General features: G+C 44.8%; 1 protein-coding gene across 2 annotated transcripts in view; it reads left to right on the top strand.

Annotated features, from left to right (window-relative positions):
• Positions 1-25,410, top strand: part of ELMO1 (engulfment and cell motility 1) — a 519,605-nt gene that overhangs the window by 472,110 nt on the left and 22,085 nt on the right. For both annotated transcript variants that reach the window (XM_021699424.1, XM_044920201.1), the window contains 3 exons: positions 6,197-6,360; positions 14,507-14,619; positions 23,759-23,866. In XM_021699424.1, the coding sequence (XP_021555099.1) occupies positions 6,197-6,360; positions 14,507-14,619; positions 23,759-23,866 (385 nt within the window). The remainder of the gene's footprint in view (positions 1-6,196; positions 6,361-14,506; positions 14,620-23,758; positions 23,867-25,410) is intronic.

Raw genomic sequence — 25,410 nt, 5'->3', positions numbered from 1 at the left:
CACTGCCCAACTCTAAAGCCAGGTGTTTTTCCTCTAGACCAGGAGTTGCCGAATCACTGCCCACCAGCCAAATCTAGCTCACCACCTGTTTTTTTGTAATCAGGTTGTATTGGAACAAAGCCGCACTCATTCATTTACTTCCTGTCTGCGGCCATGTTCACGATGCCCAGGCATAGCTAAGTAGTTGGCAGCAGACATGATCTGGCCCTTAATAGAAATTTGCCAACCTCTGCTCTCTGCCCACACTGCCCCGGAATAAATACAGGAAACTTAAATGCTGCTCCTTGGGTCCAGAAAACATTTTTATTTTTTCTCTCCCCTCCATTTAATACACTTGACACCATTCAGCAAAAACTCTCATTTGCGTGGACTGACCTAGGCTGTCCTCTCCCCAGCTGTGGCAGAAGTACAAAGGAAAACCATTTTTAGTTTCCAGAAGGTGTCCTAATTTTAAAGACCTGCATCTAGGTCAATACTTGTCCCTGCCACATATGTCACCAGTTTTTACCTGAACTTCTAGTACTCTCTCTGGGCAAGGCCACTTCTCCCCACATCCTAAGCTTGGAGAGTAGCCTTTCAAAGTGATCCCTGGCCTCTGGGAAGTTTTCCTGTCTGTAGATGAGCACCTAGACTCCTCTCCGGGCAGAATCCTTCCCATTTTTTTGGTCCTTATGAGTCTTCAGTCGTTTTGTCTTGTGTAAGGAACATTCTTAGGAAGAAAAATGGTCCAGTGCTGAAGCCCAGCAATGAAAATTCTCCCACATGACCCATTTTTAAGCTGGACTGTGTTGACATCTGTCTTCCCTGCAACAGCCTTTTCTCTTCGTTATGAAGATAAATCCATTTAATGGGTTGCTACTGATTGGGTAGATTGTACATTTTTGTAAGTGCTGACCCCCCCCCCCCACCCTTTAGCGGCAATGCCCAGTAGCGGCTTCTCCAGAAACCCTTCGCTCAACCGCAGACCGGCCATTTCCAGCTCAGCCTGGGAAAAAAGTCCAAAATGATCTCTCAAACCCTAAGACAGCATCTCAAAGCCACAGACTTTGATTTTTAGGCTTTGTAAAAGTGCACTTTGAAAACCATGTTAAACAGTCTTGTAATTCTGTTAAGGATGTATTTGTTTAATTCTACAGATGACAGGTGGGAGCCTAAGAATCAATGGCATTGAACTTATCAATCATTATTACAGTCTGGAAGGTACCGTGGTTAAGTACTAGGGACCACATTACAAATAAGAAACAGGACCTGCCCTCTAGGCATTTACAGTCTAGATGGGGAAAGGTACACCAATAACTGACTTAAGTGCTTTATTATGATATGACAAAAATTGCTGCAGATACTGTACTGAAGGCTGAGAAGTGGTGCTGGATGTTTGCTGAGACCAGTGCTTCTCACATTTTCGTGAGTGCTGGAATCACCTGGAGGGGCTGTTGAAACACTGATTGTAGGGTTTCTGATTCAATAGGTCTGGGGTGAGCCCGAGAAGTTGCATCTCTAGCAAGTTCCCAGGTGATACAGATGTGGTCTGGGAACACTGTTGAGGATATTTTTTATAGGAGAACCCTCTGACATAAGTCATTTCATTCTCAGAAGGTATGGGAACATTACATCACATTGGTTGTGTGTCTAGTATGTTCCATTCAGTGTGTCGGTACTTTGCAAGTAATCCAGTTTGGATTTCACAGCAACTCTATGAACTCTGAGCTATTACTTCCACTTTATAGTGAGCAAACTAAGGCTTGGGAAGGGAAATTCATGTTTGCTAAATATCCACAGGGTACCGTAAAGGATATGAGGCTTTCTCTAATGAGCAACACTCGATGAATTCTAAATGATTAGTCCTTCCAGTTTACAGAAGCTTAAACTGAGGCTCAGAGGGGTTGAATATCTTGAGGAAGGTCACAGCCTGGCTTTACAGTTGTGTGTGTTGGGCCCTTTATAAAGGCTGAGAAGCCATCCTGCCACGAGTAGCACCCACTTGCTGAAAGCTGCTAACGTGGGCTCCAAAAGCATGATTTGTCTAATGCCCAAGTCATGCACTCCCTCCCTCCAGGCTTTGCTCTTGCTGATCCCTCTGCCTGAGCTCCCTTTCCCTCTTCACCCTCCCACCCGTCCTTCCAGTCCCAGGCAGGTTAGTCTCGGCCTTGCACACTTCCCTGACATCCCCCCTTACCCCAGTTGATCAGGGATCATGACTCCTTTGTAATGTCTTCCTTTCCCCAGGCCCCTCTCCAATTTTTGTGTGTGTCCCAACATAGTTTACACTATTGAATTCCATCACACACACCCCAAATCCCCTGGTGACTTACCACTAATTACAGAAAAAAAAAAAATCCAAATTTAAATTGTTTATCTTGGCCAACAAAACCACCCACTGTCTGGCCCAGCCTGACTTTCAGCCTAACTCGAAGCCCCACCTCGATTTTTTCCAATGGAATGAAACCACCATACACTCCTCCCCACCCAGGGCTGGGCTCTCCTCTCTCCAAGCCTTGGCTCATGCTGTTTCTTCCAAGAATCGCTCCTTCTCTGCCTCTCATCGTGTCCACATCTGGTCTCTCCTCAAGCCCCAGCCAAAGTCCTGGTGCTGTGCTATCAGCCTGTCAGCATTTGAGAGGGGCTAAATATTTGGGGAATGACTGTCTCGCCCTTGCTCCACTGTGACATCACTTCATCCCTTGGAGGAGGCAAGTATGTAATGGCTTATCCACTTCCCCAGACCAGGACACAAGGCTTCAAATATCTCGCTTACGGTGACTTGCACATTGTAGGTGCTTGAAAAACAGTTGTTGAGAACAGATGAATAATGCTGGATGAAGATTGTGGGTGTGAAGGTGGGGGTCAAATTGGTGATTAGACTAGGGAGCACATGGAGGCTCAGGAGATCTTGGAATAAAACACAGGAGCATATCTCAATGAACAACAGGGAAACCAGGAGCCCAGTTAGACTACCAGCATGCTTGATTCTTGTCAGGGGTCCCCAGAACTTACTCTTTTAACCCAATCTTCCGAGAAGCTGAAAGGTTTTCTCCATCTGAAGTACATGTGTGTTATGGGACTCCCACTTCTTCTTTTATAACATGTGACATTATTACAGAGAACATGTGCTGGAAAAATTCCAGAAACATACCACAGGCACAGTTTGACCTTGACAAAATAATCAGTCAATACCAGTAAGTGAATGCGGATTCTGAAAGCGTGTTTTATCTGATGTCTATGACAAAGCGTATTCATATTTTGTAATTAAGAAGTTTTAAGTCCATTGATTTGCTGATGCCTCCGCAACACCATCTGTGGGTTTTCCAAACAATGAGAAAAGGTTTGATATTTTCCAAAGAAGACAGAGTCAAGCATGGTGGTTGTGAGTGTCTTGATTTAAATCATGCACATAGAGCATTCATAGACACTTAACACTATTAATTCTAGCCTTTTTGGAAGCTACTTTGCAAAGAAATAGAGAAATATTTGAATTTATATAACTATTTTGTCTTCGTAAAAAAAATCAATGACATCTTTCCCTGGGGTCATTTTCCTTGGCACACAGAGTTACCACAGAACTTCTCAGGGCTAGAGCAAAACTGTGAAGTAAATCAGGCAAAGCCAGTCTTTCCCTCCACCAACCTCATTCTGCGCTGTATCCTAACTACTTGCATCCCTTTCCCTAGGGCCAAGTGCCCCTTTGGCTTCTTCTTTCTTATCCTATCAACCTACTCTTAGGAAATGGTCTATATTCACTTTTAAAACGGAAGCATAAGTGATTGTTGGGAATTTAAAAGATTGTCCCACTTACGGATTCTTACATCTAGCAAAAGATAAAATTCTTAAGCTAGAGGAATTGAAACTCTTAACAGTGGATTTTAAGCATAAGGTATAAGTAGGAGCTGAAGAATTTCCCATACCACCACAAGGGATTATCATGATTTCCACGCAAAGGTACAGCCATGAGCATATAAATGAAGATGATTTTTTAAAGGTTTTTCTTATTGAAGTAGCTTCATTGTTTCTATCCAGCTTCCTTCTCTTACTTTTCCCCAGTCTGGGCAAACTCCACTCCATAAGCTGATACTCCTCTTTGACTTCATTGTATGTATTCGTTAAGATCTTAAGTTGCAAGTGACAGGAATTCCATTCAATTGGGGAAGTAAAGGTTCATGTAACAAAACCACCGAATGTCAGCATTGAATTGACATTATGGTTGAATATAATTTAACTATTATTAACTCTCTCTCTCTCTCTCTCTCTCTCTCTCACACACACACACACACACACACACACACACACAAATCTTTCTTCTATCTAATTTGAATGGAATCAGTCTCAATATCTTTCACTCTTCCACATGTAAGAGGCAGTGTTATAGTTGTCAATTTTAGGGGAAAAGAGCATGCTTCACCTCTGCTTCAAGTCAAGTCAGAAGTCTGGGAAAGGATACTGATTGGTCAGCTCAGGTCACATGCCCACCTACTAGTGTAATCATTGTGTCCAATCCTATGTGTTCTGGTGACTGTCAATCTCTGTGACAGCTCCTTAAGAAACATTTGTTTAGTCATCATCTCATTTAATCTTCCCTCCAATACAGTAGAATAGGTGTTATTACCCCTATTTTAAAGATAAAGAGGCTGAGACTGAAGATTGAGGACTTACCCAAGGCCACATATATCTAGTTGAATTCTATGACACCAAGTAGCCCCACATGATGGATACTGCATGCATCTGATGTTGAAAAGCCCTGGCATGCCGCTCACCCTTTATCATTATGAATATGATCCCACTATACTCCTTATGGCTTCTAATCAGTTGTTCGTCGAATAAATCACACATGGTAGGTACTCAGCAATTGCTCACGGACTAGTCTTACACTGAGATGCCAGGGCTTTTCAACATCAAATGCATGCAATATCCATCATGTGGGGCTACTTGGTGTCATAGAATTCAACTAGATATGTGTGGCCTTGGGTAAGTCCTCAATCTTCAGTCTCAGCCTCTTTATCTTTAAAATAGGGGTAATAACACCTATTCTACTGTATTGGAGGGAAGATTAAATGAGATGATGACTAAACATGTGTCTGGCACAGAATTAGCATATAATTGAGGTGCATTTGCGATTTTCTTTCATTTTAACATTACTGAGTGACCCCAAGAATGGTGGTGTGATTGGCAGTGGAGTAGTGTTAAATCCCAGCTCATCCACCTACCAACCAGCGCTATGATTTTGAACTAGTTACTTAACATTTCAAAGCCTCAGTTTCTTCATATGTAAAGAGAATGATGACCACAGCTAACTCCTAGATTTGAGTGGATTAAGAGAGGGAACATACATAAAGCTTCCACCATAGTAGATACCTCATCAGTGATAACAATTGTTCTCCTCTGCAGTGGAGGATTAAAAAAAAAAGAAGCAGGAAGATTACTACACGTCTCTTGGATGCCTCTATGTCTTTTCTGGTCTTTTCCTGCTTTATAAATTCTGATGAAGACGAATCCACATTAATAGAGGCAATGCTTAATTGCCTCCTTGTGGGCTGGACCCTGTCCTTAGGCAGCACATTACCATATTCTTTTTTTCTTGAGGCATCCAATGGCATATGTCTGTTCTATTAAATAGACCTCCTTTTTAGTGCCTGGCTCAAGAAGGCAACAGCACACACACAATTTCAGACCCCTTATGTGTATGAACACTCAGGCCTTCACTACACGGGGAAAGCATTCTCGGAGGGGCGAGTGTGGGTATCATTTCACGTTTGTTTGAACCAGTGCCAACCAGACATCCACAGTTAATTGTGTCTCAGAGATCTTCTTCTGGAAAAAATAGCAGTGAGTCAGCCTCCTAGCTGTTGCTTGGACTCCCTTCACTTTTGAAGTTTGCACTGTGCACAATGTCGCTTCAGCAGTGGTCCCGTAATATGTTGAGCAAATGGAGCACTCCTCCCAGCCAGGCCTCCTGCCACCCAATTCCAACTTCGTCAGTCCATCTCCTTCCTTGTGGTTCCAGCAGCACAAGAGAAAGTGGAAGATGTACATTATGGTAGTTTACTCTTTGGAAAAGTACCCTCAAGGTTTGGGCAGAGAGCGCAGGGGAAGGGAAGCAGGGGAGTAGGGAGCAGGGAGGCAGGGAGCCGTTCACTCTAGAAGATCTTTCCAAATGGGCAAGGACAACCCCCCAGGAAAGTTACGGTCTTCCTTTCATCTACAGGTAATGCAGGTGGTGAAGGAGCAGGTTATGAGAGCTCTTATAACCAAGCCTAGCTCCCTGGACCAGTTCAAGTGCAAACTGCAGAACCTGAGCTACACTGAGATCCTGAAAATCCGCCAGTCTGAGAGGATGAACCAGGAAGATTTCCAGTCTCGCCCGATTTTGTAAGTAACCCCTGAGCTCTGTCTCCTCGGAGGCTCTGACCCATCATTTCTGGTCTGAAGGCCGATCACACACAGTGCAGTGGGCCATGTTGTGAGCTGTTTGCAGAAGGCCAACAAAAGACACTCGGGAAGACCTCAGTTCCTTTCATGAAGTCTCAGCAGCTCCCCGAGGAAGGCGGTGCAGGAGCGGCCGAGGGGAAGGCAGGGACAGGCGCTGTTGGCAGCAGGACCTAAGCCAGGAAGAGGCCTGGTTACTGATGAGTCCCCTGAAAATTTGTAGCTGAGAAGTGGGGGGACCTTTCCTAACACTTGGAACAAATATTTTTTCTCTGGGAAGCTATTTCTTGGTGGGTGCCTTTGAGCGGAAGATGCTCTGCCCAGCCAGAACAAAGCCCACTGGTAATTCAGGCAATATGAATGTTCAAGTGGTGAGTGGAAGGGAGATGGAGAGGAAGAGAGAGATTCACTTGCCCCTGCCCCATCCATCAGCTTTGCCTCACCCCGGAGCACCTTGCATCGCCCCCATGACTATGAGCCCATAGGCCCGAGTCCGAGAGCAGCAGGGCCCCTGTTTATAGGACCTTGCAGCAGGTGCACTTGCGACAGTTGTCATTTTGCGTACCTCCATCTTTAGGATGTTCTGAACCTCCAATGAAGACTGTTTGGTTTGCTCCGTCTTTTCTTAGAACTGGCCTATTTATCTTCCCTTGTCCTTTTCTAAGAGCTAGGTCAGTTCTGTTACCCTTATAATTTATAGGGAAGGAAACAGGAGAAGAGGTAGGGGTAAGGAAAGTGTGTGAAATGTGTTCTCATTCCCCCTCAGAAGACTAGCCACAGCTTCTTCTGAACTTTTGTTATGAAGCTGACTTACAACACAAGTGTCACTGTGACATGAACCCCATCTCTCTCTGTTTCTGATTCGTTTTCTTTCTGCCCCTCTTTCTGTCCATTACTCTCATATCTTTGACATTTTTAGTGCTTGGCAATTTGCAAAGCAGCCCCTCCTGCTGTTTCATTTCCTCACATCCATGTGAATGAAGTAGGTAGGTCTTATTCCCACTCAAGGAGCAGGAATAGTCCAGAAAGAGGGGAGGAGCCGGGACTTGAGCTCCAGCCCACGGATCCCTCAGCTCATGCTTTGTCCACCCCAGCAGAGCTCCTTTGCGAAGTGCAAGACTAAGATGTGGTTTTAAAAAGTTCACAGGTCTGCAGCTCCCTCATGCGTGCTTGCTCTCAGGCCCTGGGAGGCACAGTCAGAGGCTGCGGAGCAGAAGTGCAGACTTGAGTGAGGGTGGAGCTGGGCGGCAGGGCGGGAATGCTTCTGGGGGGTCTTTGGCTTTCGTCATGGTGAGACGTGACTTGTACTTGCATTGAGCGCCAGCCAGCTCTGCAGCAGGCACTGCTGGGCCTTTGGGCTGGTCCTCAGCCAGAAGGTACAGCTAGAAATACCAAACAGAAAGCCCTTCTGATAAATGCTTGACTCCTCAGAGATACGGTTTCTTACTTGCGGAGAGGGACGGCAGCACCTCGTCCCATCACAGGGCCTACAGCACCAAAATGTTGGATTCCCTAAGGTTTGTTTCAGCAGATGCGCAAACACACAGAGACTTCATTATGCTTTTGACAGCCGTTCTTAAAATCTAAAGGGAGGGGCGCCTGGGTGGCTCAGCTGGTTAAGCGACTGCCTTCAGCTCAGGTCATGATCCTGGAGTCCCTGGATCGAGTCTCGCATCGGGCTCCCTGCTCAGCGGGGGGTCTGCTTCTCCCTCTGACCCTCTTCCCTCTCGTGCTCTCTGTCTCTCATTCTCTCTCTCAAATAAATAAATAGAATCTTAAAAAAAAAAAAATCTAAAGGGAGACTTGAGAAACCACTTCAGTCAAGGGCGAGGGATCCCAAATTATTGTTTGACCGTGACTTTATTCTAAGTAAGAATGTTAACTGCATGTGAAGTGTGAACACTTTGCTCCTGTTTTGGCTTCATACCTTTATTTCTTGAGGCTCTGCCCATGACATTCTGGTGTTTTCCCTTGATTATAAGAGGCTCATGGGGTGCCTGGGTGGCTCAGTCGTTAAGCGTCTGCCTTTGGCTCAGGTCATGATCCCAGGTCCTGGGATCGAGCCCAGCATCGGGCTCCCTGCTCAGGGGGAAGCCTGCTTCTCCCTCTCCCACTCCCCCTGCTTGTGTTCCCTCTCTCGCTGTGTCTCTCTCTGTCAAATAAATAAATAAAATCTTTAAAAAAAAAAAGAGGCTCTTACATTTGCGTTTATTATGTGAGGAGAAGCAATGCAAATATACAGGAAGTCTTCTGTATGTGTGTCCCTTTGGTATCATCATTTGGCCACGGGACTGAAAAGCATACGTCTCACTGGGGCCCTTGCCATGGTTGCAATAAGGGCTTGTTAGAAACTATAGCATTTAAGGGGGCCGTGGGCCAGCCTGATCCTTATCCCAGGCTCCGAAACGGGCAGGTGGGAGCCAGCCTCCCGCTGCTCGTCTGGGATGTTTTGTCTGTTAGAATGACCTGCTAGACAGGAACTCACTGCAGGATTGGATAAAGCCTAAAGGCTGCCGACACGGCTCACAGGACAAATCCACGTCAACAGAAAGGGACAGCCCATGCATGATGGTCTGCCTTCGCTCACTCATTCATTTAACAAGTATGTCTCGAGTGACTCCTGCCTGCCGGGCCCTGTGCTGCGGACGAGCAGAGAACCAGAGACACTTGCCCCACCCCACCCCACTCTCCCAGGTTGTAAAATTTGGGTGGGAGGGTGAACAGAGACTGTGCTTGAGTGGAGGAAGCAAAGGCGGGGGTTGTCATGAGAGCACACGGAGACACATCTCCCCCAAGCTTGGGAGTTAGGATATTCGAAATTGAGAACTGGAAAGTACCTTTAAGGTTCCAGCTTCTCAGTGTGCAGACTGGGACAGTGACTTGGCTGGGGCTTGCCCGCTGGTACAGAACCCTACTGGCCATACCCTCACCAGCCTCTTGACCGCCATAGTGCTCCCCCGACGGCCTGGCTCTCTCTGTGCCTGCCACACACAGCTTGGTAGCAAACCCAAGTGCCCCAGAGAGCCTTTGAGGCACGCGTCCCATTATTATAAACCGTTTATGTTTCCTGAGTACAAAAATGCACACTGTGAGCAAATATTTGGGGGGAATATTCAGTGGGTTGAAGAAGCTCTGTTGTATTTCTTAGCTCTTGACCGATTATTTCAGAGGGGAGGTATTTGTTACTTTCCACTTAGCATGACTTTGCAGGGAAGATAAGTCCCTCCACACAACTAATCCAAGTTAATGGATATAAAAAACTTGAATAGTCCAAAACCAGGTCGTTTAACACTACACTGGGTGGGGAAGGAGAGATGCAAGGATAAACACCAGTGAAGCATAGTAGCAAAAGGTAGAAAATCCACACCCAGGGAGCTAACCAATCTGGGCTCAGACTCCAAGGCCACTACTTGGACATGTGGCTCTTTAGACAAGTTACATAACCCATTCTAAGCCTGTTTTTCTAAGGTCTAAAAAAGAAAATGATTAAAGTGTCCACATCATTGCACGGTTATGAAGATTCCATGACGTAGTGCCTGAAAAGCGCTTAGGATATATGCCTGGCACATAATACCCACTCAGAGAAATGGTCCCTCTTATCGTTAGCTGATAACCAGAATGGGACATGTTGTCACACTGTTGATATGTCAGTGGTAAAACTGACACTATGACTGTATTTGTGTATGCCTCGCCTTATCTCAGAAGGTACAGTGGAAGTATAGTGAGAAAGGAAAAGTAAAAACGGGGCCAGAAATCAGGCTAACGCCTACCCTGCCTATCTGCCTCCCCACTAAATATTGGCCACAAGCTTTGTGCAGGGCCTTCTCTCAGCAAGTGCCAGCAGGATGGTCTGGTCAGTTACACAGTTTTCAGTGTCCAGTGCACTTGACAAATGCTTATCAAATGCCTGCCACGTACCAGGTACTGTTCTGTGTATTGGTGATTTAGCAGTGAAGAGGACAGATGCAATTCTCGCCCTGCAATGATTGTATTTTAGTGGGGAGACACAGACAATAAACATAGTAAATAAGATTATAGCATGTTAAAAGAGGATAATGACAATGGAAATATAAAGCAGGTTAAGGGAAATGGAGAGCTGGCAGCCTTAAGTAATGTGGTCAGAGTAGGTCCCTCTAGTTGGGATGGTAACATTTGAGTTAAGATGTTTAAGGGACTAAGGGAGCAGGCCATGTGTATATTTAAGAGAAGGGTATTCCAGCAGAGAGAAACACCAGTGCAAAGGCACTGAGGTAGGAGTGGGTCCGGGTGTTCAATAAATAAGAAGGCCACTGTGGCTGAAGAAGACTAAGCAAGGAGGAGAGCAATAGGAGGTGAGTCCAGAAAAGTGGCTGGGAGTTGATGATGGAGGGCCTTGTTGGGGAGCCATTGGAGGGTTTTGAGCAGAGGATTGATGTGCTCTGACTCAGGTTTCTAAATGATCCCTCTTGCTACTGTAGTGGGAATAGACTCCAGGGAGGCAAGTCTGGAACCAGGGAGGTCAGTAAGGAAGTTATTTCAATAACCCAAGCGAGAGATGATTCGAAGTGATTCAAATCTCTACTATAGATTAGATAGATTTTGAAGATAAGAAACAATGATATTTCCTGATTGATTGAATAAGAGAAAGAGAGGAGTCAAGGAGGAGTTCACAGTTTTGTTTGAGCTGAACAACCAAAGGCGAGAAGGAGTAGAGCAGGTCGAGACAGGGGGTCAGGAGTTCAGCTTTGGACCTGTCAAGTTTGAGGTGTCCATGAGACATCCACATTTGGCATGTCTCACTGTTGGTTTGACGAATTTGGAGTTCAGCTGAAAGGTCCGGGTTGGAAATATAAATTTGGGAAGCTGTCAGCATAAAGTTGATATTCAAAGTCATGAGTCTATAATATAAAGAACAGAAGAAATACAAGGACTGAATTTGGAGGCCCTCCGGTTGTCAAGACAGATCAATTTCCATGAAACAGACACTGTCCCTCAGCACACCCAGTCTTCACAGAACCCTTTTAGATCAGGGGTCGGCAAAGTATAGATGGCTCTTGGGGCAAATCCAGCTCACTACCTGCTTCTGTAATTGGAGGTTTATTGGAACACAGCCACACTTGTGTGTTTACATACCGTTTGTTGACTGCTTCCACTCTACTGCGTCAGAGTTGAGTAGTTGCCACAGACAGCTATGGCCCTGAGAGCCTGAAGTATTTACTGTCTGGCCTTTACAGGAAATGCGTGCCACCCTCTGTTCTAGGCGGACACCGAGTAGCAGCTCAGTGGGGCAGACCGCAGGGCCAGGAGGCAGCTCACTGGTCTAGCAGTGCCGTCTGTCTTCTGTATGTGGCACTGGCCTCGCTGCTGGCCTTGGACCTGGGATTGTCTCCCAGAAACGATGCTGGACCTGGAATTGCTCTTCATGCACTCATTCACCCTACCCCCTTTAATCTTCCTTCTTTTATTTATTTACAAGGCCTTTAGACAGAATTAGAAGAATATCTATCAAAACGAGGGCAGTGAACCCATGACCTTGGCCTCATTGACCCCAAGCTGAGAATCTCTATCCCAAACTGCAGTCCATAACACATTACACTGAGGTCCAACCTCATCCACAGACACACCATGTAGGTGTTATATATGTTTTCCTGATATGAGTGAATTTTATAGCAAGTGGGTCCATTTGCATGAAAAGAAGAGGAAATCACTTAGAAAAAAAGAAAAGTTGTCCTCTTTTTCTCATTGCCCAGTCATGTTTTAGAGGCCTTTGGGGTTCACAACAAGGAACGGCTAATTCTTGCTGCAGTGGGTTCACTCACTCTGGAAATATCTCCCCAGGAGACGTTTCCATAATGGAGTGTGTCACCATGCGCGTGTCTGGGTCTTACACTAAGATGTCATAAATCATCGACTAAAATGACTCGGAAGTACTTTCAATTATTTCCTCCTTTTGGTCCTCTTCCCTGCATCTTTATCTCCATTTTAATAATTCAACTCTAGCCTACTAAAACTATTATTTAAAGATACATCGCAACCTAAGAATCAATGAAATTCCCAAACCCTTTCTCCAGTGACCTCTCGATCCCTTAGTGCCATTTCATCCTCTCTGCCCCATCGCCCTGGCTTGGAAGTCAGGAGCGGTGATTTATTGTTGCGTGTGGCTGCCCTGGCATTTCCCCCCACCTTTTTCTCCCATTCAGAGCAGGGTTCATCAAAGCTGCAGTATACTAAGTCCATTTTACAAAAGCTGAACACTGATGATAAATAGTTTTAGTCATCTGAAAGGCCGAGATGAGACCCTGGAGGTCTGCGCAGGAGAGCCTTACAAAGATACCAAGCTGTGTTCTTAGGACTCAATCTCCATATTATGCTTTATAAATGTTCAGTTGCAACGGTATCAAATGACAGGAGGTTTAAAGCCATTGGAGTTTAAAATATGTATTAGCAGAGTACTAGCACACCTCATTAGAGGGCCAGATCCTTTGATGTGACTTTTTAATTCTCTTTATCTCACATGTAAATAGAAGCAGTTTGTATGCAGAAGGTTGAGTTCCACACTTAACCTCTATGAGCTGTTTCCCCACCTGTAAAATAGAAATAATAATACCTACGTATTAATAACACTACTACGTGTTCCCAAAACTTGGAGGGTTTTGAGGGGGAGCAAGAAGGGGATGTTAACTGAGCTAAAATCGGATAGTCCCACTACCCGACTCAAAGCAGGCACTTCCCAAGCGTGAGTGCCTTCCTCACCCATGAGCCAATCACCCTGTGAAGACAGCCTGTCTGCAGTCGGAGCAGGTCCAGAGTTGAGGTGGAAGCTGACAGACATGTGAGCCATGACTACAGTGAAATGTGGGCGTATGGAGAGTTGGCCTGAGGGAAGGAGAGAGTATCATCAAAGCAAATTCAGTAATAACCTCGCATTCCTGCCCAGGGGGCTCGTAGAACACTTGCACTTACACTGTCTCTTTTGGGAGTCACAGCGTTTTCCCACAAAATGTTCGTATCCCCATTTTACAGGTGGGAAAACTGAGACTTAGATGAGCTACATGAAATGCAAGTCATGGGCAGAGTCTAGATTGAAACCCTAGTCTTCCAAGTTCTAGGTCTATGTTCTAATCAATACTTTAACACTACTGAGGGTTCTCCCTGTCCAGCATCAACCAGAACAGCTCTAGCTTTCCTAGACTCAAATGCTAGAGCACTACATAAAATTTCACATGATAAAAAAAAAAAAAACTATTCTCTTGGGGCGCCTGCATGTCTCAGTGGATTAAGCGTCCGACTCGATTTCAGCTCAGGTCATGATCTCAGGGTCGTGGGATGGAGCCCCGAGTTGGGCTCGTGCTCAGCCAGGAGTCAGCTTGTCCCTCTCCCTCTGCTCCTCCCCCTGCTCTCTCTCTCTCTCTCTCAAATAAATAAATAAAATCTTCTTAGAAAAAAAGAGATTTAAAAAACATTGTACTCTGTCCTGATATCTTTAAGGCATAGTGCATCTAAAACTAAGTTATATTATATTAGCCTGACTCAAGATGCAAATAATCCCTAATTTATCCTATCATTATCCCCAGCTCTGTGGGCTAGAATCGGGGATGATATGTTGCTCCCATTTGTAAGTGATAGAGTGGAAAGCAAAATGTGGTCCTGCAGTTTACTGTGGAATTAGTAATTACATGGCTGCCCAGTATTGCTCTTTGGTCAGATCACAAATGTAGTCTGGGAGTTTACCTGCTGTAGGGGGGGAAGTGTGACCAAAGATTTATTGTCTTGGCAAAGCCAAGTAAGTTTCTGCATGAGTTTATATCTGTGGCTTTGAGAAACAAGGGAAGAAACTTCTCGGGAGGCTTTGGTATAGCAAAACGTCACGGAAGTGGCTGGTGCTTTGGTGGGTATTCTGTAAATGTCAGAGAATCTATAGTGTTGTTTTAACAGATCAACCTGTCCACTAACTCTTAATAAATAATCCTCTAATGCACCACCTTGGGAGGTGTTGGGATGGTCGTGGAAAGATGTGGCTTGCACTTCACTGCCCCATCTGCCCACGAACCCCTTTCAACCAGGCGCTGTTCTCAAGGCATGCCATGCAATGCGTGTGTGTTCTTCACAGGGAACTGAAGGAGAAGATTCAACCAGAAATCTTGGAGCTGATCAAACAGCAACGCCTGAACCGCCTCGTGGAAGGGACCTGCTTTAGGAAACTCAACTGCCGGCGGAGGCAAGGTATTGTGTCTGGGGCACTGTGTCCCAGCGAGGGTGAACGGTGGCCTGCTCCCCTGGGGAGTCATGGGGCCTGGGTGCCGGCTTAAGGGTAGGCCTTGCAGCATTGGACTCCGAACAGGAATAGCAGTTCGGGTAAGTTCTGACTCCCCATGTGCACCCAGGGAAAATCAAAGAATTACCAGAAGACCCATGGAACTGAAAAGCCACATGAGCTATTTAGTGCCACGAGTCTGCTAGTGTGTGTTCAAGAACAGCCAACATGTATCGAGAGCTTACCATGTACCAGGCTCTCCTTTTACTTATTTTAATGCATTTCCTCCTCCTCATAACCCTGGGCAACCCTGTGGTTATACCCACTTCACAGATAAGGAAACTGAGACCCCGAGGAGCTAACTAAGTTGCCCAAAGTTGCGGAAGAGCAAGGATTCATACTCCAGCAACTCTATGGCCCTTACTTTCATTTTATTTTTATTTTATTTTAATTTTTTTTTTTTTTTTTTTTTACGGCCTTTACTGTTAATGACTCCCTCTGGTGTCAGGAGAGCTGGTACCCACAGCTGGATTTGATTTTGGAACTTTCAGCATGGATGGCCCTAATTCTCAAATCCCCATACTGATTCCCTTCTAGGTGAAAATTACTTTATCTGGAGATTTAAGTAACAGTGCACCAAGGTGGGATAGAATCAGTTTTCATAATCTTGCAAGAAGAACTTCTGAATTGTCTCAGTGAACTTTAATCCCCAAATACCATGTCAGAATGGGTGCCATTAGACTAGTTCCAATAGACAGCAGGCACTTTCTGCTCTTTCTCAGTCAGGGAAGTGAAGTCTTTTGATTGCTTTCTTCTTCTCTTGACAGGCTGCTGATTGCAAAGTCACAGGATTCATGTCATACTGTCCTATAAACAAACAGTCAGAAACTAAAACTAAAGATAAATCTGGGGAGAGTGATGAGATTGAGGGACAGCCCGGAGCAAGCATAAGCAGTAGCAACTCTACCAAGAAAAACACCAGTTATGGCCCAGGAGAAACTCTGGCAGATATTTTTGAAAACCAGTGGATGCTCTGCTCAGACACAGAGCTCACCCACTAATGACAAATATCATTTCATGTTTATGCCAAGCCCGTCCCCCTGGCTATTTTCTTTAATGGCTTTGTGCTGAATATTGAGTAAATTCAAACAATTTCAGATATTACAGTTAAAAATCATATTAAGGAACTTCCAAAGGCAGAACTTCCTTGAGAAATGAAAGTATAGGTTGTTCCCAGAGGATGGCAAGCTATGGCACTGAGCTTCAAAAGGGGCCTCAGGGGAAAGGACCATGGGCAGAATGATGATAAGAGCTAAGTTCCAGCTGGGACTGAGAAAGGCTCCGTTGGGAGAGCAGCCAAAGAGGGAGCTCCCTCCTTTCTCACCGCATTCCTTGCATGGGGCATCGTCCTCAGGGCAAATGCTTTTCCAGAAGATAGTGTGGCATGATGGTGAGGACAAGAGCCCTGGGGCGGGATGAAATGGGTGCACTCCCGCCTCTCCCCCTGACCAGCTGTGTGGCCGTGGGCAGTCTCCCCATCAAAAATGGGGATAACAGGACACCTGGGTGGCTCAGTCGGTTAAGCGTCTGCGTTCGGATCAGGTCATGATCCCAGGATCCTGGGATCGAGCCCCACATCAGGCTCTCTGCTTAGAGGGGAACCTGCTCCCCCTCTGCCTAGTTCCCCCTGCTTGTGCTCGCTCTCACTCTCTCTCTCAAAAAGAAAAAAGAAAGAAAAAAGAAATGGGGATAACAATGCCTGTGTGAGGAGGGAAGGTGATCATGAATGTAGCTCTGAGAAAGCCACCACAAAAGGTAGCAGCTACTCTTCTAGGAGGTTATGTAGGAAAAGAGCGATGAGCTGGGAGTGAGTAGACTTGACTCTCGGCTTCACAACTCTAAGTGACCAACTGAGCGCCTTTAGGCAGACACGTAATCTCTCAGGGCTACAATTTCCCATCTAATAAGTGGGAGAATTGGACTAGATGATCTCTTAGCTCAGTTAGCCAGATAGTCGATTCTATGCTTGATCTTTTCATCACCTTTGGAAAAATCAATAGTCAGGACATACTGCTCCCATAAGATGATTTATAAAGTTTTTATTTACTTGGCATTGGGCAAAGGACATAAAAGTGGGAGGAGGAGGGAGAAGATGGCACATGGATTTATACCATCCAGTGCCTCCACTGATGTCTAACTAGAATCCTCCAGAACGTAACTCAAAGAACTCAACTTAACCTTCTGGTCTACTTTACTACAAGTCTTCTTCCCTTTCTAGGCTGAAATGGATAAGATTCTACTAGAATAATCCTGTTTCTAGATATAATAATGACAGTCTTTTGGCTAAAGAAGTATCAGCCCATTATTTGCAAATTTTTCCCGTTTTCTAAAAACGAATTACCTAATGAACAAAAAAATATTAGCACCTAGATTATAAATTTATTAGTTAAGCTCCCTAGGGAGCCTAGCCATCTGTATTTAATATAAAATCATCCTTCTGGGTGCAGAAAGGAAGACCTTTTGGTGTTTGGTAAATGGATTTAAAATCTGGTGACTAGATCTGCGTGCATAAAAGTAGGGATTCAAAGCAGACTGTGATGAAATTGGTTTCCTATCACCCCATAGAAACATTCCACTTAGATTTACACAGATTAATGAGGACATGATGTAAAGTCATTTTTTAAAAAGATTTTATTTATTTATTTGAGAGAGAGAGAGTGAAAGAGAGCATGAGCAGGGGGAGGGGCAGAGGGAGAAGCAGGCTCCCCGCTGAGCAGAGAGCCTGACGACGTGGGGCTTGATCCCAGGACACTGAGATCATGACCTGAATCCCCCAGGCGACCCTGTAAAATAATTTTAATCCCTTCGAAAGAGGTGCACTTCCACAGGAACTCTCAGAAGGGAATAGCCACGTGCCCTCCCAGGTTAAAGAGCAAGGACTCTGTGAAGGAATGGCAGCCATACTCCATTAAAACTTGTTCAACAGTGAGTCAGATACAGATGAGCCGATTTAAGTATTAACTGTACAGGGGATAATAGGAAAGAGCTTTCTGTCCCACAGAACCGGAAAGCGGGGGAGCAGACAGAGTCCTTTACCACACCACATTTGGACAGAAGACCCAAGTTAATACCTACCCATCATTCTCCCTGCCTCATGCACAGCTCTGCTACTTGGTTAGACTGATGGAGATATTCACAGATCTGGGTTTCTAGGAATTCTGGCCACACTGGAGAACTTGGAGGCAGTAAGTCATGTGAGACACCTCAAGTGGTATTCAAGTCTCTGCTTCCCCACTCGCCAGCTGGGTGGCCTTGGGGCCTACTAGATCTCTCTATGTTCCTATTTCTTCATCTGTCTAATGATGCCAGTTGTAAGTAAGGGTAGAGTGCTTTACACATTGTCAAACATGATTTAGTGACATTTAGCATTAATTTTAGCTTGTAGATCCTCAGAATATAGGTTTTTAAACACAGGTGGGAGAGTGGCAATGGATGTCACATACCAACCTCACTCCATTCTGTTCCCACCACAGAGTATCTAAGGCTCCTGTTCCGACTCCTTCACAATGAGATAGATTGCCTTGCTTCTGTGTCCCCTGGGCTTCTGTGGGACCGAATTCAGATGAAATTCCAGAAGTTGTCTATGGTAGGGCCATTATTTGCATCATGAGAATCTGCAGGATCAAGAACTGCTCCCTGTTTTCCTTATATTTCAGAGATTAGAGTCTTTCAGAATCCTTCGTGTTGAATAGTCTTGATAAGAGCCCAGGGCTACACATTGGAGTGTCATTACAAGAAATGATAGCATGAAACTTTTGCTTCTAATTGAAAACGTTGTCCATTTTGTTGGCCAGCATCCCTTCTCTAAGCACTAACACAACCACCTTCTCTAAGCACTAACATGACAGACTTAATTTGGAACTCGGATGTGAGCAAAGCATGTGCCCCGAGGAACTAGCATGCTTCCGTGTCCCTGCCAAGGGTGATCTACCTTATCTCGGTGTCTCCGCTCAGAAAACCTAGAGCCAAATGGTATATTCAGGCATAGTAACCAAATGAACCCTCGTTAGGAACAGGCTGTTTCTTCCTCCACTGTTGATTGAAATTTTTGTTTAATATTTAATTAAACCTTATCATAACTCATTTTTATTTAAAAAAAAGGGATAAATCAACACATATTTTCAAAGGAAGAAAATCCAGTTGATTTTCAGGGACAAAGCACTTTCCAGTAGCTCAAAATAAGAGATGATCCTTGTTCTCAGAAGGTGGAGCGAGCAGGAGTGGACAAGAGGGGTTACCGTTAATGGGAAAAAGAGGAAGATGCTAATAGCTGTGAGCCAGCTCTGTGCAGGATGCCGAAATGTTTTAGATAATAATTAACATTACATAGCAAAAGGGGAGTAGGGATCTCTAAGGTTCTTACAGCTTGGCCGAGGCTACTTAGCTGATGTGTGAGGGCCAGGTGTGGAGCCCAGGTCTGTAAGACTCCAAAGCAGCAGTTAGGCCAAACCATTTTTAAAAGGATTTGGGGTTCTGGAGTCATCTTCTGTTGTGAAAGGAAGCAGCAGTCTTCAGGGAGACAGAATTCGGAATCAGAACACCATCTCGTTCTAAAGATTATCCAGTGAAATGAGGAAGATTTGGAAGGCAGGATGGCCTCTGTCTCTATCTATATTCATTGTCTTCCTTTACTGGACCAATAGAGCAATCTCATCAGACGTATCTCATCACCTCAAAGAAGACATTTCCCCTTAAAAACATTGCTGCGTCCCTCGTGTTTTATGACTTGGGAAGCTTCAAACCTAGGCAGGAGAAAGACCTGAGCACACTAAAGATGTTGCACATTTTAGGTTAACCTAGGAAAGCTCCAATATCCTAATAGAAGTGCCCTAAGATTTTACTTTAGTAAAGGCCACCTGCTTCCCAAATACAGGACTCTCAGGGCCCCCTGGGCCAGCAGCCATTTGCCCCCTGAGTCCCCGACAGAGCCGATCAAGACTCCGTTCTTGCCGTACCCTGTGCCTCACTGACCCTCCCAGCATTTCACACTCATGGTAGCTAGTATCCAGCTTGCTGGGCCCCCCTGCAGTCCCACTGGCCAGCCCCAAATGTGCGTCTAGCCTTGGTGCTAAAGACTAACGGTCTTCTGTTGGATATAGCTACCTATGGCTCATTTAATTGAACTTAAATAAAATTTAAAACTTCTTTTCTTACTATTGGATAAGTATCTATGGAGTATTTCTGTCATAGCAGAAAGTCCTATCAAACAGTGCTGCAAGAATTACAGTTGTCAGTGGTTATTAGCTCCGTAATGATCTATGCGACATTGGGAATAGCTTTAATCAGCCCTGGAGAACTTCTTACCAGGCTTGTGAGCTCTGAAACCAGCTTTTCTCTCTGATCCTACACACACACACACACACACACATGCATGCACGCCCACACACATGCACTCATACAGAGACAGACCGAGAAAGTGAAGCACAGAATTATCTCTATCTTGTCAGTTTTTGAATTTGGAGAATGAAGAAATGGTTATTAATGTGCTAACAATCGTAATTGACTGGAAGACCTCTATGTTAACTCCTGTTTATTCTTTAAATGCTAGTAAACAAACTTCAATAATGTTCTCACTGCTTCCTGCTAATTGCTTTTAGTGACACAATCCACTCATTCATTGCCCAGGGGGATTGAGGAACTAGTAACATCATGCTGGGTTTTGAAAAGAAATACACATTTTTCTTACCATAAAAGAAACTGCAAATCAAGCTGCTGCTGCTGGCTGACATGGAAACTGCCTCACGCAACGAGCCGGCGTGTTTTCTTGCTCGGAACTGGCCGCTCAGCTGTCCTCTACAGCAGCTCCCCCTTTGAGACAAACACACACAAGTTATGATCCTCTAAACCTTCCCAGAGCTAATGACTCCAGCCCTCATCCTGAGGAAGATACTGTCATGGCATCCACCCATTTGCTTATGAGTCAAAACAGCCTCCCCAAGACTTTCCAGCCCCTGTCTCCAGTGTTCTGTCATCCATCCAAGACTTCCTGTTTGATGGGGAGGAAGGAACGGAGCAATCCCTTCCATTAATGACATCCAGATCTTTTTGCTCTCTCCCATTTTAGTAGTAGCCTGAGAAAGAGAAACTCATATAGGGCAGGAGAGGGGTTAGCCAGAGGTAGGAGGAAATTCCGTCAGCTGTGCCCCAGATATCGATATGCCAGGGTTCCGAGAGGCCTTTGGTGTTTCTTTTCAGTAAACATGCACCGCAACTTTGCGAAGACAGTGGTTGCTTTGCCTCCAGGAACCGTGATAAATAACCACCGTCCTCTCATAGTTTCTGAGTGGAAGAATACGCTGCACAAGAGGCCTTCCCTATTCCTGTTTTTCCCCGCAGTCTACTCAGAGTTGCTGAGTCCCTGTGCCTGTTTCCTAAGCCTGGGAGACAAGTGTTTCCACCATGTTTCTCTCAGTTGCCACCAGGAACCAAGGGAGCTCCTCATCCTTGAACTTCGTGGCTCTGTCTCTCATGTCTGCCTTTCACCCTGATGAATTTGTGCTGTACCCAGCAGAGTTCCATGTGCATCGGGCACTCTGCAAATATTCACTGGATAAGGAAACGTCCCTTGAAAGCATATGCAGCAGAAATTTTTGAAGTCTTACAAACAAATATAAGTTGTGCATTTTACTTCACAGTATATCTGCTTGATCCACTTAAATTTTGTAATGCTCCCCCAGTATCCTGAGAATGAGTGATCTTTGATTGCATCATATTGGCCCTTGGGTTTTAGGTTACTACCATTACCCCTGGAGCTTATCCCAGCTTAAGAAGTGAGGGGTCCCTGTAAAGAACAGGTTGGGCCCTTACTCAGAATAAGACCAGCGTGTCCCAGTGCACAGCTCACTGACTTCCTTGCCGGCTTTCTGTGACCCTTCAGTTACCCACTTAGCTAAAAATCCCAGTGCTGAGGTATCAGGGGAAGGAAGCTTCCTAGTAAATCTCTCCAGCTGGCTTTGTGCAGTCTCCGCAGGCCCCCCGGGAGCACTGCTGATGCTCACGACCAGAGCACTGCCTGCTCCTTTGGAATTCACAATTCCTATTGTGAATCACGAGTCCGATTCCTAAATGTGTTCTCCTCATGGAGAACTGGTGATTACATGTTTGCCTAATTGAAATGACTGTAGATTATTCAGGGAGTAACTTTATTTTCTCCCTTTGAAATAGTCTCCCAGGAAAATGACCTGTGTTATATGTGTAGATTTAACATGATTTTGAAAATTGAGCAATGCCAGGTGTTACCCTAGCCATCAAATAACTTTTCCTTTCCTCTCAAATTTTTCCAGCAGAGTTCAGATTCTTTTTAAATTATATGGATTGCCATATTCTGACTACATTAAAGAATTCTCAAACCCTATTTATAGATGAGGAAGATGGGAATCACAGAGGCATTTCGCTTTTGTGGATCAAGTTTGGGCGTTTTCTTTGTTCGTTGTGTGGTTTTCCTTCCATTTTTAACACTTTCTAATCAGAGTAGTTTGAAAACAATACATTTGTAGACACAGTAATGAGGTGACTTGACCAAGGCCACCATGTTCGCCAACTGCATGACTGTACAGAGGGGCTTACAGGTCATGGATGCTTTCAAGGTCATACATGCTTCATGTCTTAAGTGTTTTGACCAAGTCCCCTTGGGTCCTCATATATCAATTTAGCCAACACCAACTGTGCTACTCCTATGTGCCAGGCACTGTGCCAAGGGGTTGGGATAGCGTCATTATGAAGACAGGGGCTGTCATTAGAGAGCCCTGGCGTCTCCATACTGTCTGGGCTCATGAGTATCCTGAGTCCTCTTCCATTAGTAATTATTCACAGTACACCTGCTGGGCAAGTTGATTCCCTAGGGTTTGTGGCAAATAATGAGAAATACCAAGATGCTTCACATGGGGGCCCCCATAATCAAGGAAGATGTTGGGGCAGCTAAGAAGATGGGGAGAGTCCCTTCAGAAGTAGTAATCAGAGAGGGCTTCCTGGAGGAGGAGGCATCTAAGCACAGCCTTGCTTGAGTGCTTCACGAAGATTGCTGTCATAATTTAAGCTCTTTATCTATATAAGTGTTTTTTGCCTCCTCCTTCCTACCTCACAGGCTTATTCAAACATTTTTATTACATTTCAATGCAGAGCAGGTTAGGTTGAGGGGGTTATTTGTAAGAATGACTCTAAGGCCCTGATCATGCCTATTTCTTTGTTTTTGTCTTAATTTTTAATTTTGTTTAGTTTCAGGTATACAACATAGTGATTCTATACTTCTATATATTACAAAATGATCACCACAATAAATGTAGTAACCATCTGTCACCATACAAAGTTGTTACAAGGTTACCAGTTATATTCCCTATGCTATGCATTACATCCCCATGTCTTACTCATTTTATAACTGGAAGACTGTATCTCTTAGTTCCCTTCTAGTCATGTCTATTTAGAGAACTAAACTCTAGGAATCGGAGAGGAGACGATTGTGACTATCCTCATTCTTTGGATAAATCCCTGAATTATTTAGATGATTTTCTCATGAATTCCACCCCTTGTGTCTATCACTAGCATCCTAATAATTCATTCTTGGATTAATTTGTGTGTATTAGCCCCAGAGGTGGGGGTCTGGTGCACCAACTAAGATACGGCACACAGCTATCTCAACAGTCTTAACATCTTGGAGAAGAATGTGGAAGCAGAAGAGTTCCAAGAAAGCTGGTTTTTCTACATCTACCTCCCCACTTTTGCCAGGCTTACGTGGACAAGGAATAATTCCCATAGTCATTATAGATACTGATGAAATAAACCCTCTGGAAACTGCCACCTCAGAAAACCTGATGCCATTATTCCTGAAGGGTTTAATGACCTCCCGAATGGTTAGCAGGACAGTGCTAACTAAATATCAAAATCAAAAGGGGACTTATTACCCAGGGCTCTAGAATTCATTCCTTCCTGAAGACCTAAAATCAAATGCATTGCTTGTTCTTCTAGGCAAGGCTCTTATGAAAAAAAGATGTCGATATTTTTGGAAATCAGATTCACTTACCATATAAATTTGTATGTGTTTTTTCCCCTCAGACAAATTTTGGTACTGTCGACTTTCACCCAACCACAAAGTCCTACACTATGGAGACTTGGAAGAGAGTCCCCAGGGAGAAGTGCCCCACGATTCCCTGCAGGACAAACGTAAGTGGCTCTCCTGTGTAGGAGGACTGAGTTTGGGTGGTTGGTTTAGCTTCCTGGTCACAAAATAGCATGCAGGAAAACTACCAACCCAAATTAATCCACTGGGCATGTCTCATCTTGTTGTAAGTCCCAGCCCGAGCATTCCCATCATGCACAAGACCCTGATGGATTATGGGTTTGGGGCTGAAGAGGGGAGGGTGCAGAAGGAATGCTCACATATCTTTCCTGAAAAATACAAACCTGGAGTTCAGACATCCACTTTTGCACCACTTTCCAGGTGCTGTTTCAAGGAGCAAAGACAATAGAAACTTGACTCTGTCAATTGTCTTTTTCTGGTGACCCAAAATAATTTCATGAGAGTCCCTACCACATTTATTCATTATAGTTTAGTGTATCCCATCATTATAATGCAGCGTTAATGGCAGAGAAGTAACTGAGACACTCAGAAAAATCTATGATCAGTTACATTCTATTGTCAGCAAACTATTCCCTGAAATACTTTTTATTTGTATTTATTTGCTGTTTCTGTATGATATTTTAACATGTATGTTTCCAAGAGCCAGTAATTTGCTAATTATTTTAGCCCAACACCAAACCAAGTTCCAGGTTTTTAGACAGTAATAAGTGTACAAATTAAACCAGGTATTATAGAAACATTAAACATTAAAATACACCAGGGTGATGAATTAATTTAAATGAGAAATGAGATAAAATGGTGTCAGAGGATATCCCAGGTAGAGAACCCAAAGAGTGAGAAAACAAAAACACTTTTGAAGAGGCTTCAAAAGTCACATTGACCCTGCATGAGTCATATAAGCGTGTCCCAGACCAAATCCTTACCCCCAAGCCCCAGCGCCTCTCCGCTCGTCGCCCCAGCGCCTCTCCGCTCGTCGCCCCAGGGCCCACGGAAGTCAGCTCTGGACTGCCTTCCTTGCAGCCCGTGGCCACCAAAGGCAACAAGTAGCCACAAGTGAGAAGCTCCTGACACATTCAGACTCTGGGCTGACCTATCAGGCGGACAGCCTGGAACATTCTCTCTTCCTCCAGCATCAAAATGCAACAGTCTGGTCTTCATAGAGTCATTTAGTTCAGAAAGCGATCTTGTTTGCCATCATAGGAGCACGACTTCGCCGGCGCACATTATTAGCCCCGTTAGTGGGAGGAGCAGGAAATCAGAAAGGCATGAGTGCAGAGTCGGCTGGTGTCTGCATCCCTACTGTGGCAATGTAACGAGGACTCTCCCTTCAGGTCTCAGAAAGCCTTGCCCATTCCACCATGGACAAGCTGGACCAGTGGTTCTGAGGGTGGTCCTTGGACCATGAGCAGCATCTCCTGAAAACTTACTAGAAATGCAGGTTTTGCAGCCTCATTTCCAGTCCTGCTGAATGAGAAACTGGGCGTAGGGGCCTGCAGTCTCGGTCTTCACAGACTCTCAGGCAATTCCAATGCACATTCAAAGTGAGAGCCCCTGAGCTAGATACTCTGCTCTGCATGGTGATTTCCCAAAGTTGGCTTCACCAGTAAGTAAATATTTTAGAAGAGCA

This window comes from Neomonachus schauinslandi, chromosome 12 (genome assembly GCF_002201575.2).
Source record: "Neomonachus schauinslandi chromosome 12, ASM220157v2, whole genome shotgun sequence".
Classification (NCBI taxonomy): Eukaryota; Metazoa; Chordata; class Mammalia; order Carnivora; family Phocidae; genus Neomonachus; species Neomonachus schauinslandi.
Note: the sequence above shows the minus strand (reverse complement) of the source record. Positions and strands in the feature narration are given on the sequence as shown.